The sequence below is a fragment of the Budorcas taxicolor genome, chromosome 23 (genome assembly GCF_023091745.1).
Source record: "Budorcas taxicolor isolate Tak-1 chromosome 23, Takin1.1, whole genome shotgun sequence".
Lineage (NCBI taxonomy): Eukaryota > Metazoa > Chordata > Mammalia > Artiodactyla > Bovidae > Budorcas > Budorcas taxicolor.
Window position 1 is genome coordinate 30,655,764 of NC_068932.1, and position 16,735 is coordinate 30,672,498.

Below are 16,735 nucleotides of genomic sequence, written 5' to 3' on the forward strand. Positions count from 1 at the left end.
TGAACATTTTGATTCCAGGAGGTCAAATGTTGTTGAACATACCGACTGAATCTCTTAAAGGAAGTTAGGTATAAGAATAACCACATTTTTGCAATGTCTAAAACCCCACGGAAAAGGAAGCCCCTTTCTGGGGTACTGCACAATTAGTAGATAGAAGTGGCTCCTAAAAAAATACAACTGTTACTAAATTCTTTATAACCCACCACCATAGATTCTTAGAGTTGAAAGGTCAATTCAAGCTTGTCTAGTTCAGTGGTTCTGAAAGGGCAGTGTCAGTTACCACCCGGACTTGTTAGAAACACAAATTCTCAGGTCCCAACTCAGACCTCCTAAGATAGAAACTGGGGGTGAGCCCAGCATTTGTGTTTTGAAACTTTCCTGATGCCCCTTCCCCCAACACCTGAAAATCACTGCTCTGGTTTCACTTTGCCATTTTACAGACATATCTGTTAAACAGAGGTTAAGTGCCCCTGAAGTTACCCAGGACTAGAGAAGCATAGAGGCTAGAAACTCAGATTTCTCTGGGCCAAAATCTGTCTACACCGTGGCCAGATCATCCTCACTTTTCTGTGTATCATGAGTAACAGCTTTAGGAAAATACCCACCATCCTAAAATCACAAAACATAAAGGAGCTTTAAATGTTGTCTCATTTGACGCTCCCATTTCACAGATGAGAAAACTGAGGTCTGCAGGGCGAATTGATTGCAATAAGATGTACAATTATTCATGGCAGAGCCTGTCCAAGAAGTCGCTTGACTTACCAACAAAAACTGTCTCTCTTGGCCTCCTCCCTAAATACCCCACAACACCTCTTCAGTTTCATAGGGACACCTAGTATTTAGCTTAAATTACACTGATTAAAACGTCCAGGGTAACAGTCAGGCAATTCTAGGAAAGGACCAGCTTTATTGAGTGAGAATTTAAATTCTTTAAAATTAAACTTTTATTGTGATTTAATATTAACTTGAATTTTATAATCCTCTTTGTACATTTACCAGAAAAAATCAGTGATATAAACTGAAAGTAAAATTTAGCAAACATAGGGACCATTCCTGGAGCATGTGTTTCATCTCAGAATCGTGTAGATTAGACACATAGCTCCTCAGATCGCACACTGAAATTGCATTTTCTTCAGATTTAGTTAAAAGGAAAAATGTGGCAACAAGTCTGTTTGTTGAATATTTTAGAATTCTATCCTTGATGTGGATGGTGGTTATTTACATAATTTTGACAGTGTTCAAAGACTGAGTCTAATCCACATTCTCCACGGAGCTTCATCTTCAAAGCCTTGTAGCAGCGTACATGGAACACTTAGCCAGGAAACAAATTGAGAATGTGATACACAGCTATTATGTCTGCACGCATACACACGGAGCAGGTGTGTACAAGTATGGATGTGTTTATTGGTTCCACACACCTACTGTGTGCCAGGCTCTATGACATGAAATGGACGCATAATTACTGCTTTCAAAATGACCGTGAGGTATTAGATGAGGACATTAGATGAGTGATTGAGTGGATAATCATTAGTGAGGGTGGTAGGAGTTAGAACGGAGTGTAATTGAGGCTTAATAGAACTGCAGGGCATTATGGGGAATGACAGAGGAAACACCAGCACACACTGGATGGGGGCAGAAGTCAGAGAGGGCTGCCTGGAGGAGGTGCCATGTGAGCTGCATGTTGAAGGATGGTGGTTATCCAGGTGAGGGGGAGTAGGGAGGAGGTGGTCTAGGAGAAAGCGGTATATGCAAAGGCGTTCATGTTTATGTGCACACTGTTCTTCACTGGGGCTAGTGACCTATAAACCCCTAAACATTTCATTTGCATGTAGAAACATTATCATTTGGCTTCTTAGAGAACTTGTTTAACAGTTTTTAAACATGCATTTCAACTTTTTTTTTTTGGATGTGCACTGGCTTTGCGGAATCTTAGTTCCTTGATCAGGGATTGAACCTGGGTCATGGCAGTGAAAGCCCAGAGTCCTAAAACTGGATTGCCAGGGAATTCCTTTAAATACACATTTCAAACAGCTTGTTTTTCCATCTCAAAGACCCTGATGTTCCCCAGAAGAGTTAGTGGGTTGACAGGTCACCATATCTTATGTCACTGAGAAAACAGAAAGATCTCTCCTAACCCCTATAAGTCAAATTACCCCCTCAATTTCATCCTTCACAAAATGAGTGAAATTCTGCATGCATTTCCTGAAGAATTACGTCTCGGGCAAACCAACTCCAGACCCAAAGTACTTTGAGCTTCATTTTACTGTGGAAGCCTGGTTCTGTCTATGGAATGCTTTGTAGAAGACAGCATCTTATGGCAAGGCACTTTTGATATTTCATTTACTCAGTCTTCAGGGTAGAGTTGAGAGCTTGTCCTTGTGCAGAACTGCCTGCCCAAGAAAGCAGTTAGAAGAAATTAAATTATTTCATGCTGCCTGGACTGCAACATGTCAGTCTAAACCAAGTTATATGTAACAACAGTAGTGTATCAATAGTTTCTCAAAAGTATTCCCAGAAGCTAAAAAATAGCTTAATTTTAGTGTGTAGTATTAGTGATAATTATTATTCATTATTATTCAACTAATATTATTATTATCATCACTGCTTTGTGGAACACCTGCACATGATGTTTGATCTTTATAAGTTAGTAAGGCAGACGTTGTTATCCCCATTTGACAGATGAGGAGATTAAACCTTAGAGTCATCAGATTTCAAAGGTGGAAGAGGCCTTGGAGATCCTTTCATCCAGCTTTCTCATTTTACCAAAAAAAAAGGAGGACGTTGACTGATACATAATCCCACCGGAAGTAAATAGTAACTGCAGGTCCAGGCCTGGATCTTCTGATTTCTAGCTCACCAAGTTTTTCACTGTATCATGCTGCTTTCAGTTTTCAGTGTGTAAAAAGAAACTTGAAAGAATACATATTTATTTCTTTAAGAGAAATATTGTTGAAACCAGTCTTATGTGCTGTTCTATAAGCTCATGCAGATATAGAAAAAGTCTCTTCTATAATTTTTCTAGATATAGATAGGTAAACAAACAGATATATAGGTAAATAGATACACAAATCACATGTGGATGTTATTGGGGGAGATAAAGGTGGAATTAGACTGGGCAGTCTCAAAGGGATGTCAGTTTTGTCTGTATAATTTTATTTTTTTGATAAAAAAATACTTGGGCTTAAAATGACTGTAATGGTAGTATTTGTTAATTTTGATTGATGAGCAATGAATTAATAAGTATTTGTTATGTTCTTTAGATTTTTGTGGTTTTAAAATTCAAAACAAATACTAATGTGAAAAATAAATTACCACCTCCAATACCATCATTTCATAAAAGAAAGGATATTTTAAAGAAAGAAATTTGGTACAAAGGAAAGAAAAGAAAAACCAAAGCTAGTATCTAGTTCTTGGTGGTTCAGTTGACATTCATTCTCTCTTTGCTTGACGTCCTTTCCTGTTATGACTCTAGCAGGATGTGTATTCATTTCTCTGCTTCTGCTGCATTATCAGTTCTCTTTTTCACATTTCAAGCACTTCTAATAACTCTGGCAGGACAGGCAGGCCCTTTCTTGTCAGTTATAAAATCGCTAGCTGCACCTTCGAGACTACATGTCCCCCAGGTTCCGAGAATTTTAATCTGACTGATTAAAGTGGTACTGAGAACAATGGACCAAAAGGCTGGTGATTTGATATCAAATGTGTTATTTAAAATCACATCCTGACTGTGTTAGCTAAACTTATTGTGATGATCACTTCATGTCATATACATATATCGAATCATTACGTGTGCACCTAAACTTACAGAACATTGTATGTTAATTTGCACCTAGGTCTTCTGCATTGCCGGCAAATTCTTTACCATCTAAGCCACCAGGGAAGCCCCGTATGTTAGTTATATACCTTTAAAGCTGGAAAAAATAAAATGAAACACTATGAGAATTTGGGGGGGAAAGCACAAAATAAAGGAAATAGCTTTATATTTTAGTAACTTTAAACAAACAACACCCCCCCCAAAAAAAAAAAACTGGACTCAAGGAAATAGATACAGGACTGTGGTTTTATAAGCTCCCTTTAATGAATGTGTAAACCGGGGATAGGGTACTGGTTGTACGTAAAAAGACCCTCATTCAAGTCCCAGCTAAGTCCCTTATTTGCTGGATGCCCTCATATGATTTCATCTGACCTTTTTTGGTCTCACTCAAGTCTTCTTACTATAAACTAGAAATGGTCCTACCGCGTTTACCTAATCATGTAACTGTCCTGGAGGTCAGGTAGCTAATGAGGTGAAAACATCTATTAACACTCCAACTGAAAATCACAAAACAAGAGAGATAATAGGATTATGATTGCTGTTATGAATGTGTCACAGTGATATGAATCATCACATGATAATGTCATGGCTAAAACCCAAACACGGGATAATGCCAGCATGGACCCAGTCATCTCAAAATTAGTCACAGAGGCCTCTCGAGTGATAATCCAGGAGCCCTATTGCAGGAAGGAGCCCTAGTGCAGGAAGGCAGCACTATCAAAAAAGTGTGTGATCTCACTCTTCTCCTACAAAGAAGACTCCCCTGATGCATGTTGATGGGGATGCATTAGCCCCAAAGAGTGAGGATGAAGACTGGGTTCAGCCTCAGCTCTCCTCTCTCTAGCTGTGTTATTGGGTTAACTTACACATATACCAACTACTTTAGGCTTCACTTTTTTCCTCTGTAGAATGAGTGGGTTAAACTCAATGACCTCTGAGATCTCTTGCTCTTACGTTTGTGATAATTAGTTGCAGTTTGAAATTCCGCCCCAGTATTACTGTGGTCTCATCATCATTGTCATCTTTGTAACCTGACATTTAGGGGCTGTTCCCAAGGGTCACATCCTGACCTAGCTTCTAAGAGTGTTATAGCAGAGTTGAGAGCTTGTGATTTGAGGTTCCAATCCCAGGAAGCAATGGAAAGCCTGTCCCTGACCCTGACCACTGCTCTTGATTTGATTTGGTTGCTCTGTAAGCTGTGAGCAAACCTGGGAAAACATTCTCCTGTCGTGAACTCTCTCGTCTGGATTATATTTTGTATCTTAGCACTTAAGAAGAAATGGCATATTCATTGTGGCCTGGAAAGGGAGATGAGTTGAACTGGAAGTGCATTTAAATTCCCGGTTGTTTATTGTGGAACGTATGATGCTGACTGAAAATGTGACTGGTCTGGTTGACAAAGGTACAGTTGTCCTCTGGACTTCAGTTCTTGGCTTCTACTTCTGGATGGACGAACATTACCAGGGAAAAACTTGGTGTGAGTTCACACGCATTTGTACCACTACACTTCAGCTGCGTCCTTGTGTTGTTTTACGGCTTTTAAATCTATTGTTGACTACTTTTCCAGTTCACCAAGCAGCTGTGATTAACTCTCTGTGTTTTCTCCAGGTCTCAGTACCCCCGCCTGCTATTCCTCTTTCAGCACACGTCTGCATTTACTTTGTAAACTCTTTTTTTTCCTCAGTGTTTACATCTCTGTATGTTTTCTCTATCTCTATCTGTCTCTAAGGAAGATTTGTCCTCTCTGCCTTGGCAGAGCTCACCTGCCATTTGCCCTGATGATGACTATGATGCTGGTGATGATAGTAACATGAGTTATGGTAACAACAGTGGTAAGAAGATTAGTAGTGGTGCTGGTCTCTGCTGTGTTGGTTTAGTGGCTGCTCGCTGTATGTAGGAGCTGTGCAGAACAGTGTATGTCTACCCTGTCATTTAACTCAGAACAAACCTATAGCTTAGACATGACCATCTTTACTTTAACAATGAGAACTCAGGCTGAGAGAGAATAAATATTTGTCCACAGTCACTAGCTGATATGTGGCAAACTGAAATTCATATCCAAGTTGATACAAACTCTGAAACCTGTACCCTTAGCCTCTGGGCAATGCTCTTTACATCCCTACCCGCCATATGCGGTGCAGAGCGCAATCACATTGGTATGGTTGAAAGTGAAAGTAGCTCAGTCGTGTCCAACTGTTTGTGACCCCATGGATTATACAGTTCATGGAATTCTCCAGGCCAGAATACTAGAGTGGGTAGCCTTTGCCTTCTCCAGATGATCTTCCCGACCCAGGGATTGAACCCAGGTCTCCTGCATTGCAGGCGGATTCTTTACCAGCTGAGCCGCCAGGGAAGCCCAGGAATACTGGAGTGGGTAGCCTATCCCTTTTCCAGACGATCTTCCTGACCCAGGAATCGAATCAGTGTCTCCTGCACTGCAGGTGGATTCTTTACCAACTGAGCTATCAGGGAAGCCCTTGGTATGGTTCAGCCCTTGGTACCCCCCAACATGCACTCCATTAATATGGCTGAATCAATTTTACCTCTTTCTACCCTGAATCCTAGTGGCAACGAGGTTATCTCCATGGATGTGAGTGATAAATATCACTTCCTCTATAAAGGAACGTTTTCTGAAAAGGAATATGTTGTGATCACACAAAAGATGTTCTTTCCGATAATCTCTGGCCAATGCCATGCCTTTACATCTGTAAGTGCCAAATGATTTACAGAGCGTTCTGACAACTCCTTACTGAACCCCAAATCAGCCCTCATGATGTAAATGAGGAAAGACTGTAACTTCTCTACTCATGGTTGAGGACACTGAGGCTCAGAGAGTCTGTTGCCCACTGTGACGCAGCTGATAAGCGTTGAGTTAGGGCTGGAGCCCTTGGTTCCTACCCCAGTTCGTAAAGGGCAGCCCACAGCCCAATATGTACTCATTGTACACTCACCTCCCCTCCAAGTGAAAGGAGACCAGAGAACTGTATCTGTAATAAAGAACTTTTTCTCCTGGGGGATAATGAGTGTCTGGCATAATAAGCCAGTTCTCAGTACAGCAAAATTGGCTTGTTAGGTGCTGAGAATTGAAAGGCGTTGCTTAGAAACTCTCCCAGGTGAGGGCCAAGACATTCTGTCCCCTCTCACAGGAGCAACTGCGTGGTCAGCATTGGATCTCCAAACCTGTAGGAAGTTGGGTCCCTCCTCTTGTGGGGACTCTCTCCTGGCACTCTGTTCACGCTTCGTGATCACAGTGCAGGGCTCCCCCAGGACGGGGGAGCATTCTGCTTCCTGAATCTCCAGGAAACAGGTCTCTTTGGTCAACAGATACTCACACCAAAGTGACCGCCTGAACTTTCTTTGAGTGACCCCTCACCTCCAGCTGAGGAAGCTGGAGAGTGACAGGGGACTCTTGATTTGATGTGGGACCATGGAGGGAACCAGCCAGATTCCTTGCAGATGGTTCTAGTAGGCTGCTTTTCTTTTTACGTTATTATTTTTGTTAAGCACCTAAAGGAAATGCATTGGTTCATGGAAAGAAAAGTCCAAGCAGGTTCAGGGGAAGCCGGCTCAAGGTGACTCCCAGAGTGGACTGGCCCATCTCCAGGCCAGTGTCTGTGGGTTAGCTTTATTCTCAGGCAGCCTCTCCTTAAGCAGTAGCTTAAATTCAGCCAGTTTAGCAACCCAGGCATGGCCTGACAAGGTGACGAGGGCCTGTCTCTTAATAGCTCCGACAGCACCTGGGAGTGTCCGTTCCTGAGTCAGTCACGGTGGCTGGGGGCTCTGACTGGCTGGTTCATATTGGGTAAACGTTATGATTCCCATTTTATAAATGAGAAAATTATGAGGGTTGGAAAAAATTAAGCGATTCCCCCCCCATCAAATGTCTCTGTGGCATAATCGATTAGTGCATACATTCAGCTGTAAACCAAAAGGTTGGTGGTTCGAGCCCACCCAGGGCTTGTTTTCCTCTACAGCAATTCACCTGTGGCTTCCCTGAGGGCTCAGACAGTAAAGAGTCTGCTTGCAGTGCAAGAGACCGGATTTGATCCTTGAGTCAGGAAGATACCCTGGAGAAGGGCATGGCAACCCACTCTAGTATTCTTGCCGGTAGAATTCCATGGACAGAGGAGCCCGGTGGGCCACAGTCCATGGGGTCGCAGAGTCGGACACGACTGAGCCACCAACCCTTCACTTCACTTCCCCCATCACACCACCAGTAACAGGTACTTGGAAGCTGGTCTCTGACCACAACTCACCCTACAACTGCCTTTCACCAACAGCTGATGCGCCTTTGCACATGTGGGTAGATTAATAAACCCAGACTGTTTCAAAGGTTTTGTTCAGAGTTCAGGGACAGTCCCTGAGTTGGTCTTTTGTTTCATTTGTTACATTGCTCTGAGACATCTGAGGCTTGAACCACTTCCTTGTCTGCCTTGCTGTTTTGTGCTTACCTCCGTGGGAATATTCATCTTCTTTGCACTGATCTGTCTCCCCCGTGGTCTCAGGACGTTTCTCTTTTTCCATCTCTAGCAACGTTGCCTGGCACATAATAGGTGCTCAATCCATTCTGGTTGAATAGAGCTCGTCCATATCCTGTTGACCCTCTGCAGCCCCTGTGTCCTGAACACTATCCTTTCCTTTCAGAACAGGATGGATTATGTCACAAAATTTGCTGAAATTTTGCTGAATTTCCAGCACCCCGACTTGAACTGAGGAAAGAGTGCCTCAGTTACTGTGCTCAAATGTTAATCCATCATCACATCCTGCTGGGTACTCAGCATAAAATGTGGAAGAGCTGTGGGGCAAAGAGTGAGTGTTGGAGACAGCTGTTGGCTGCCCTGGGAGATGCAATATGTTGCACATCCTTTCGGCAGTATGGAATTAAATCATCAGAAACAGTTTTCATCTGGAGCTCCTAAATCTCCAGCTTATAAAGGAAACTTGTTCTCCTTTACACTGTATTTTATTTTTTAAATTAATGAGAGAAATGCTGCTTTAATTGGGAGAAACAACCAACCTTCCGAGTGAGTAGGGAACCAAAGTTTTGGATGTTAATTGTGCACTGTGAGTTCTTTGTTACAATGAATGGCTCTGGAAAGGAAAGGAAACCTCAGCTCTGGGGACAGTGAGCCTTGTCGAGGCCTGAATAAACCCGAGTGGCTGTGCGGAGAGTGGACCGGCCCTCCGTGGGGCTGTGTGGTAGGCGTTCTAGCTCTGAGCCCAGGTTCTGTGCCTGACTGCGCTGCTCTCCCTCCCTCCCCGGATCTCAGGTTTGACCATGTGACTGTACACAGAGCTGCTGCACAACACTGAAGAGAGGGTGTGGCAGAGGCATAGAACCGTGCTCCCCGCCCACCCCCCAGACAAGAGGGCGTCCTTGCTGCCGTCACTGGCGCTGACGGGTTCCAGAAAGGCCTGCACCTCCACCTCTCTCCAGGGCTCAGCAAGTGCCTTGCCTATGGCAGGGAGTCAGTATCTCACTGAACAAAGAGGAGGACCACAGAGAAATATGGATGGAGATGATGATTTGGTGATGAAATAGTTCTGAAACTTCAGACTTTTGGAGGCAAGGCTGTTCTGTCAGCCACTAGAAGCTGGCTTGAAAGCTCTGGGTTCTGATTAGATGGGTTTTGTGTGGCTTTGGGCAAGTCACTTTCTTTGTTGACGAGAGGGGTAGATGAGTCTCCCTAAGGGTCTGCAGTTCTAAGCTTTCCCAGGGTGCCATTGCTCCAGCTGTTTAGAGAAATCTGACTTGGAAAAGGAAGAGACCTCTGTGTTGTTTTGGCTCCTGGCTAAGTTCCCAGAGGGTCTTCAGATCCTGGGTCAGATGGCTGTACTCCCCAGGATTGCTGTGGCAAGCGTTCATACCAACAAATCCAGCCAATGTTCCCATCCCCACCCCCGCCTCTCTGTGTGGAAGCCTCTTTTGCACCTCACTTTCTTGGTGGATTGTTTTAATTTCCTATTGTGTCTGTAACGTGTTACCACAAATTTGTAGCTTCCAACAATACAAATTGCTTACACTTCTGAGAGTCGGAGGTCCAAAGTCTCACAGGACCAAAGTCAAGGTGTCAGCAGGGCTGGTTTCTACTGGAGCCTCTAGGGGAAGTTTTATTTCCTTGCCCTTTCCAATTTCTAGAGACCACTTGGCATTTCATTGGCTCATGGCCCCTTCCTCTGTCTTCGAAGCCAGCAGCATAGCATCTCTTCTCTCTGACTCTGCTTCCATCCTTATATCTTCTCTCTCTGACTCTAGCCCTCCTGCCTCTGTTTTATAAGGACTGCTGTGATTACATTGGGCCAGCTCAGATAATCCAGGATAACCTCTCATCTCAAGACTCTTAATTTAATCACACCTGCAGAGTCCCCTTTACTATGTTAGGTAAGATTCACAGCTTCTGGGGATTAGGGTGTAGAGATATTTGGGATGGTTCGTTATTCAGCCTACCACAGGGATTGTCCATTTGACTTCAAAATGTAGATTCGGGGACTTCCCTGCTGGCCCAGTGGTTGAGACAACACACTTCCACTCCAGAGGGCATGGGTTTGATCCTTGGTCAGGGAACTAAGATTCTGCATGCCACATAGCACAGCCAAATAAATAAAAATAAAAAAACACTTCATTTGAAAAAAACAAGCACACAAACCTAGATTTGGACAGGGAGAGAGTGTATTGGAACTCCTGCTCTGGTGACTCTGTACCTGAGTGAAGTTCAAGCTGTATACAACAGCAAAATCCATTTGCTTTCTGCCTATATTTAGATTCTCCTTCCTTTAATTCATCCATTATCTTCCTTCTTCATTCTGTTCATGGCAGTCACCAAGTGGCCACCAAGTTTAAGCAAGTGTGCCTAGAAAATGCGAGAATCTCTGAGAAATGCTCCCTTCCCTGGTGGAGCTTATGTCTAATGGAGGGTGAAAGGCACACAAGCAGTTACTTTCAATACAGGGCAGTGATGCGACAGTGACAAACTGAGGGGGGAGGAAGACAGGAGGGTGACATTAGTTCTGTCCTTCAGGGTTTTAGACCACGTGCCCCAATTTTTGGCTCAGAAGTTTGATTGTCATACACACCCGAATTTTATTTTTTTATTTATTTTTATTTGCAGTTTGTTTTGGCTGCACCTCATGGCCTGCAGGATCTTAGTTCCCAACCAGGGATCGAACCTGTGTCCCCTGCAGTAGGAACACAGAGTCTTAACCACTGGATCACCAGAGAAGGCCCTGCACCTGAATTCTGAGTTACTAACTCTGATAGGCTGAGAACTTTAAGACTTTTTAAAAGTAGGATGGTGTATCATTTCTTTTTCATCCAAGGGTCTTTGGTTCAAAAGGGTATCTGATTCTGATGATTCTTATGAAACCACTTCTACTCAAGGTTGATTCAAGTTGGGGACCAATTTGCCAGGCAAAGCGGAAGTCGAGAAGAAAATCTAGTCGGTCTTCTTAATTTCTGCTGCATGTGAATGGGTAGACTTCTGTAACCTGGGCCATCCTCAGGAAAGCATTCGTTTCCCATGGCTGACCTACAAATACCCAGCGAGGTTGGCTCTCCCCTTTGGAAAGACAGCTCTTCCCCACATGTCCTTTCAGAGGCAAAGGGGAATCTCCAGCGAGAGCTCCCTCCAGCCCAGAACACAGTTTTAGAAAATACAGCTGACTTCTCTGGGAAAAACAAAACCAACCTTGTCTTACTCTCGTCATGGAAACCAAGTTGGCACCTCATTATCGCCTTGTTAGCAAGGACAGGCTGCATTGGGTACAGACCTGGTAGGAAGGGTTGGCCCTGTGTGGGCAGGGTTTTGAGTTAAGCTTAATTGCTCCTCTAAAGCTCAGCCACTTAATACTACACAAGTAGAAATCTATCACCAGCCTCTACCCCATCCTCCCATGCCTTTCACATTCTCGCCTGCGTAGACAGTTAGTACCTCCCCAGCTCTGCTGCTGCCATGATGTGTGCCTGAGCCACAGTGGGGCCACCAAGGCTTGGCTGCAACCAGCACAACTACCCACAGGAGAAGAGGTCTGTCACCGATTTTAACCTCGACCCCTCCCCGCAACCCTGCAGTATCTTACCATGCAACCAGCCTGTTCTGTCCTTGGAGCACAGCAAGGCTGCTGGCTGGGGGAACATCCTGTCTCTTTAATGACTTACAGCAAATACTTGATTTCTCATAGAATGAGAAAGAGTAAGCCAGATCTGTTTTCGTCTGGCTCTGAGATGTGTTTTGTGCTTGAATTTGAGTGTGGGGGTGCCTAATGTTCTGAGAACCCTGGACAAAACAGTGAAGCAGCCCATGAAGAGGGCTGTGCCCTTTCTCTTCTTTGGAAAGCCTGACTCCTTGGTCTGTACTCACCAACAATGGGCATTTGTTAAGTAGGTCACCTAGTCTCTCTGAGCTATAGGTTCTTGCCCTGCAAAATTGGGATGAAGTTACCTACCCCCTGGGCTCCCCAAGTGGTGCTAGTGGTAAAAAAAAAAAAAAAAAAAAAAAAAGCCTGCCAGTGCAGGAGACCTAAGAGATGTGGGTTCAATCCCTGGATCGGGAAGATCCCCTGGAGAAGGAAATGGCAACCCATTCTAGTATTCTTGGGCTTCCCTGGTGACTCAGATGGTAAAGAATCTGCCTGCAATGTGGGAGACCTGAGTTCAGTCCCTGGGTTGGGAAGATTCCCCTGGAGGAGGGCATGGCAACCCAGTATTCTTGCCTGGAGAATCTCATGGACAGAGGAGCCTGGCGGGCTACAGTCCATAGGATCGCAAAGCCTAGAACACAGCTGCAGTGACTTATCACAGCACATAACACTGCCCACCCCATAGCACTCATGGAGAGGTCCAGGGAGACAGCACAGACAAGCACCGGGCACATGGCGTCGCAGTAAATGTGAAGAACCTCTCCCCCTCACCTGCCTCCCCAGCCTGCCTGTGCTCATTCTCTCAGACCAGTACAGAGCACCAATCCAAAGTGGGAGAGGTGTGACATGCCAACCACCTCTCTCTCTCTCCTTGCCTATGCCTACCCTCTGGCCCTTCCCCTTTGTTTCATTGTGATCAGACTGGCGCTGTACAAAGCCTTGTTAAACAGTGGACACCTTGTTAAACGGTCCCAACTGTTCGTTTTGCCCCCGCACTTCCGTAGGCATGCTGAATGTATAGCCAGGTCTGTCCACGATAACCCCAATCTCAATTGCACAGTTCCATTCTTCCCATTAAGATGTCCTGAGAATTCCAGTTTATCAACATCCCGAACACATTTCCTGATTGCACTCACTCCCCAGAAGGGGAGTTTAAGACCAGGAAATATAGGGTCTTATAAAACGGCCCTGACAACGGTAACCACATATACCATGAAAGGGAATGTCTGTTCCCTTTCCAGTTCACAGGTCCTGACTTTTGGTCTAGAAAATACCATAACCAACCAACAGAAGTCAGTGAAAGGCACGTGTCAGACAGATACCCCCGCAATAAGATTCTGTGAGAGTCCACCACCGCCTATGATCGAAAATTCAGGTTCTTCCCTTGTAATTTTTTTAAATTTCTTTTGCTGGTTGGGTTTGAGAATGGACTGAAGGGCACATGAGTCTTGTTGCTTTTGGATGTGAAATGAGGACAAGGATAAAAATGTGTTTGGCACAAATATATACACACACAGTTCATTCTATGTGTAATTTTGAAGACTCCTTTTTCACTTAACATTAGAGTAGATGGATTTTCTCTTGTCACCATTTTTTTTCTTTGTAAAGTATGACCTGACCAAATTCAAGATGATGTCTGTCACTGGCAATGATGAAGATGGGGTGAGGATGGAGAGAGCAGATGCCCAAGGAGGACTTAGTGTAGTGGAATATCTTCTATCTTAAACTTGATGACGGGAAAACTTCTTTGAATGTCTTAAATATTGCATAACACAATGGAAATTCTTGCACCAGTAGTGAATGCTTACTGAACATTTCATTCTGCCAATGTATTATAATTTACTCGCTTTAAAAGTCACCTCCCTGCTGTTATTGGATATTTGTAACTTTCAACACTGGACTCTCAAATAATGTAGTTTCATTAAACATCTTTGCATATCAAGTTTTATCTGCATTTTAGCTTGTTTTCTCAGGGCATATTCATAGGATTGAATTATTGTGTCGAAGAATATGGCTGTAATGAGCGCCTGTTGCCAGACTACCTTTGGGCAAAGTTGCACGAGTTTAGATTATCACTGATCTTGTGTCCATTCCACTTTATCTCACCGGCATTGAGCGCTGTCATTTATGTGTGTGTGTGTATTTGCTACTTCGGTCAGCAAATACTTGTTTCTAATGGTTTAACTTTATCTCTTTGATTACCAGTGAGTTTGAACATTATACCTTATAAGAATTTTTCTGTGTGTGTTAGTCGCTCAGTCGTGTCTTTGCCACCCTGTGGACTATAACCCACCAGGCTCCTCTGCCAGGTCTTTTCCCAGGCGAGAATAATGGAGTGGGTAGCCATTCCCTTCTCTAGGAGATCTTCCTGACCCAGGGATTGAACCTGGGTCTCCTGTACTGCAGGCAGATTCTTTACTGTCTGAGCCACCTATTGGAATTTAAAAGATTATTTCACTGATGTGTATGAGCACAGGTTTTTGCGGACTGGAGCATATGTGGGGCCTGTGTGGGAGGTCTTGTTTGTATGGGAGGGGGGACCACAGACAGCAAACAAGCAGCCCGTCGCCTGTCAGGTGGAAAGCAGCCCTGCATCTAGCCCTTTGTCTCCTCGCAGTGCCGCCAAGCTCCTGGACAAGACCCCGTTCTCGGTCAGTAACCCGAACCCGCTGCTTCCTTCGCCCGCCAGCCTCCAGCTGGCCCAGCTGCAGGCTCAGCTCACCCTCCACCGGTTGAAGCTGGCACAGACAGCCGTCACCAACAACACCGCGGCCGCCACGGTCCTCAACCAAGTCCTCTCCAAAGTGGCCATGTCCCAGCCTCTCTTCAACCAGCTGCGGCATCCATCCATGATCAGCGGCCCCCACGGCCACACCGGGGTACCCCAACACACAGCCACCGTGCCCAGCACCCGCTTTCCCTCTAATGCACTCGCCTTCTCACCCCCTGGCCAGACGCGAGGCCCAGGGCCCACGGTGAGCCTTCCCAGCCAGCCCCCCAATGCCATGGTGATGCACCCCTTCATGCCTCAGACCCCCACCCAGCCAGCGGTCATCCTGGGCCTTGGAAAGACTGGGCCCGCACCCACTGCTGCAGGGTTCTACGAATATGGCAAAGCCAACTCTGGCCAGGCATATGGCTCTGAAACCGACGGTCAGCCTGGCTTCCTGCCAGCCTCGGCTGCTACCTCGGGCAGCGTGACCTACGAAGGGCACTATAGCCACTCAGGGCAAGATGGCCAGGCTGCCTTTCCCAAGGACTTCTACGGACCCAGTGCCCAAGGGTCGCAGGTGGCAGGTGGATTTGTGGCTGAGCCAGCCGGGGCCTTGAAAGGCGAGGTGGGTCCCCTGCTGCAGGGTCCAAACAGCCAGTGGGAGAGCGCCCATGGGTTCTCTGGCCAGAGCAAGCCTGATCTTGTGGCAGCCCCCAGCCTGTGGCCCCCACCTCCCGGCCAGCCCTATGAGCTGTATGACCCCGAGGAGCCCACACCAGACAGGACCCCTCCTTCCTTTGGGGGTCGGCTCAACAACAGCAAACAGGGCTTCAGCGGAGCCCGGAGGCGGGCCAAGGAGGAGCAGGCAGTGCTGTCCCTGCGGCCTCTGCAAGCGCATGAGCTGAATGACTTTCACGGTGTGGCCCCCCTCCACCTGCCGCACGTCTGTAGCATCTGTGATAAGAAGGTGTTTGATCTGAAGGTGAGTCATCTGAGACCTGCTCGGAGCTCCAGCTGGAGCCTGGGGGAGCCGGCCACCACAACCCAATCCTTGCTGTTCATAGGCCAGGAACTGTGACACTTGGGGGATGGGTGACAGGACCTTGCCATAGCTACCCTTGATTAAAATCCTTGGTATTAGAACCAACAGGAATTTCAGAAATGTATCAGGGCCAATCTCTTGCTTTAAGGCAAGTAAGAGAGTCTTGTATTTATAGATGAGAGAGTCAAGGTGAGAGGGGATCAAGGGACCCAACCTGGGTTATGGAAAAGGGACTCAGGAATTAGAGCCTCTGCCTCCTTGAAAAGGGCTTTTCTCTGTAAGCACCAGGATGCCTGAGAGTCTATGTTCCTTGACAACATACATTGTACAGAGTACAAATGGAGAAAAACTTAGCAGAATTTTGAGTCAGACAAGAAAGTCATTCTCAGATGGGACCTAGGCAGATTATTATTGAAGGGGCTCAGCTTCTCCATCTGCAGAACGGAGGTAGAGCCTCATGACACTTTTCCAGCGGTTGGAAAGTGCTTTGAGCCCCTGCAAACAAAAGCCCATGGTAGTATAAATTTCCCCCTAAAATGTATTGCTGATGCAGTAAAATAGTCCAAAGCAATAATAATTACAGTTAGCATATTCTTTGTCTGTGTCAGCAATAACTCTCCAAGAGAGACACTATTATTATACCCATTTTACAGATGCAAAGACTGAGGCCCAGAGAGATGAAATGATTTGTCCAGGACCCCATAGTCAGAAAGTGGTAGAGTGGAGATTCAGACATGGGTCTGACCCTCCCAGAGCCTGTCCTCTTAAGCACTAAGCTGTACAGCCTCTTGTCTCTTGTCCCATCTGCAGAGCACAATAATCCCTGTTTAGCGGGCGTTCCACCACGATGTGTCTTTCACCTCTGCTGGGTCATGTCATCCAGATGCATCCTAGTCACTCCAGTGGGACATACCTTCTCACCTCCCTTTTCTGGAGGGGGTCTGGCTAATCTGGGAGGTGATGGAGGATTGAGCCTTTTCTAGGGTTTTTCACCTGCCAGCTTCTCCTATAGAAATGCATCAGTGGGACC

The 16,735-nt window shown here is 45.6% G+C and overlaps 1 protein-coding gene across 2 annotated transcripts in view; it reads left to right on the forward strand.

The window, feature by feature from the left end:
• Positions 1 to 16,735, forward strand: part of RBM20 (RNA binding motif protein 20) — a 192,791-nt gene that overhangs the window by 121,563 nt on the left and 54,493 nt on the right. For both annotated transcript variants that reach the window (XM_052660630.1, XM_052660631.1), the window contains exon 2: positions 14,568 to 15,645. In XM_052660630.1, the coding sequence (XP_052516590.1) occupies positions 14,568 to 15,645 (1,078 nt within the window). The remainder of the gene's footprint in view (positions 1 to 14,567; positions 15,646 to 16,735) is intronic.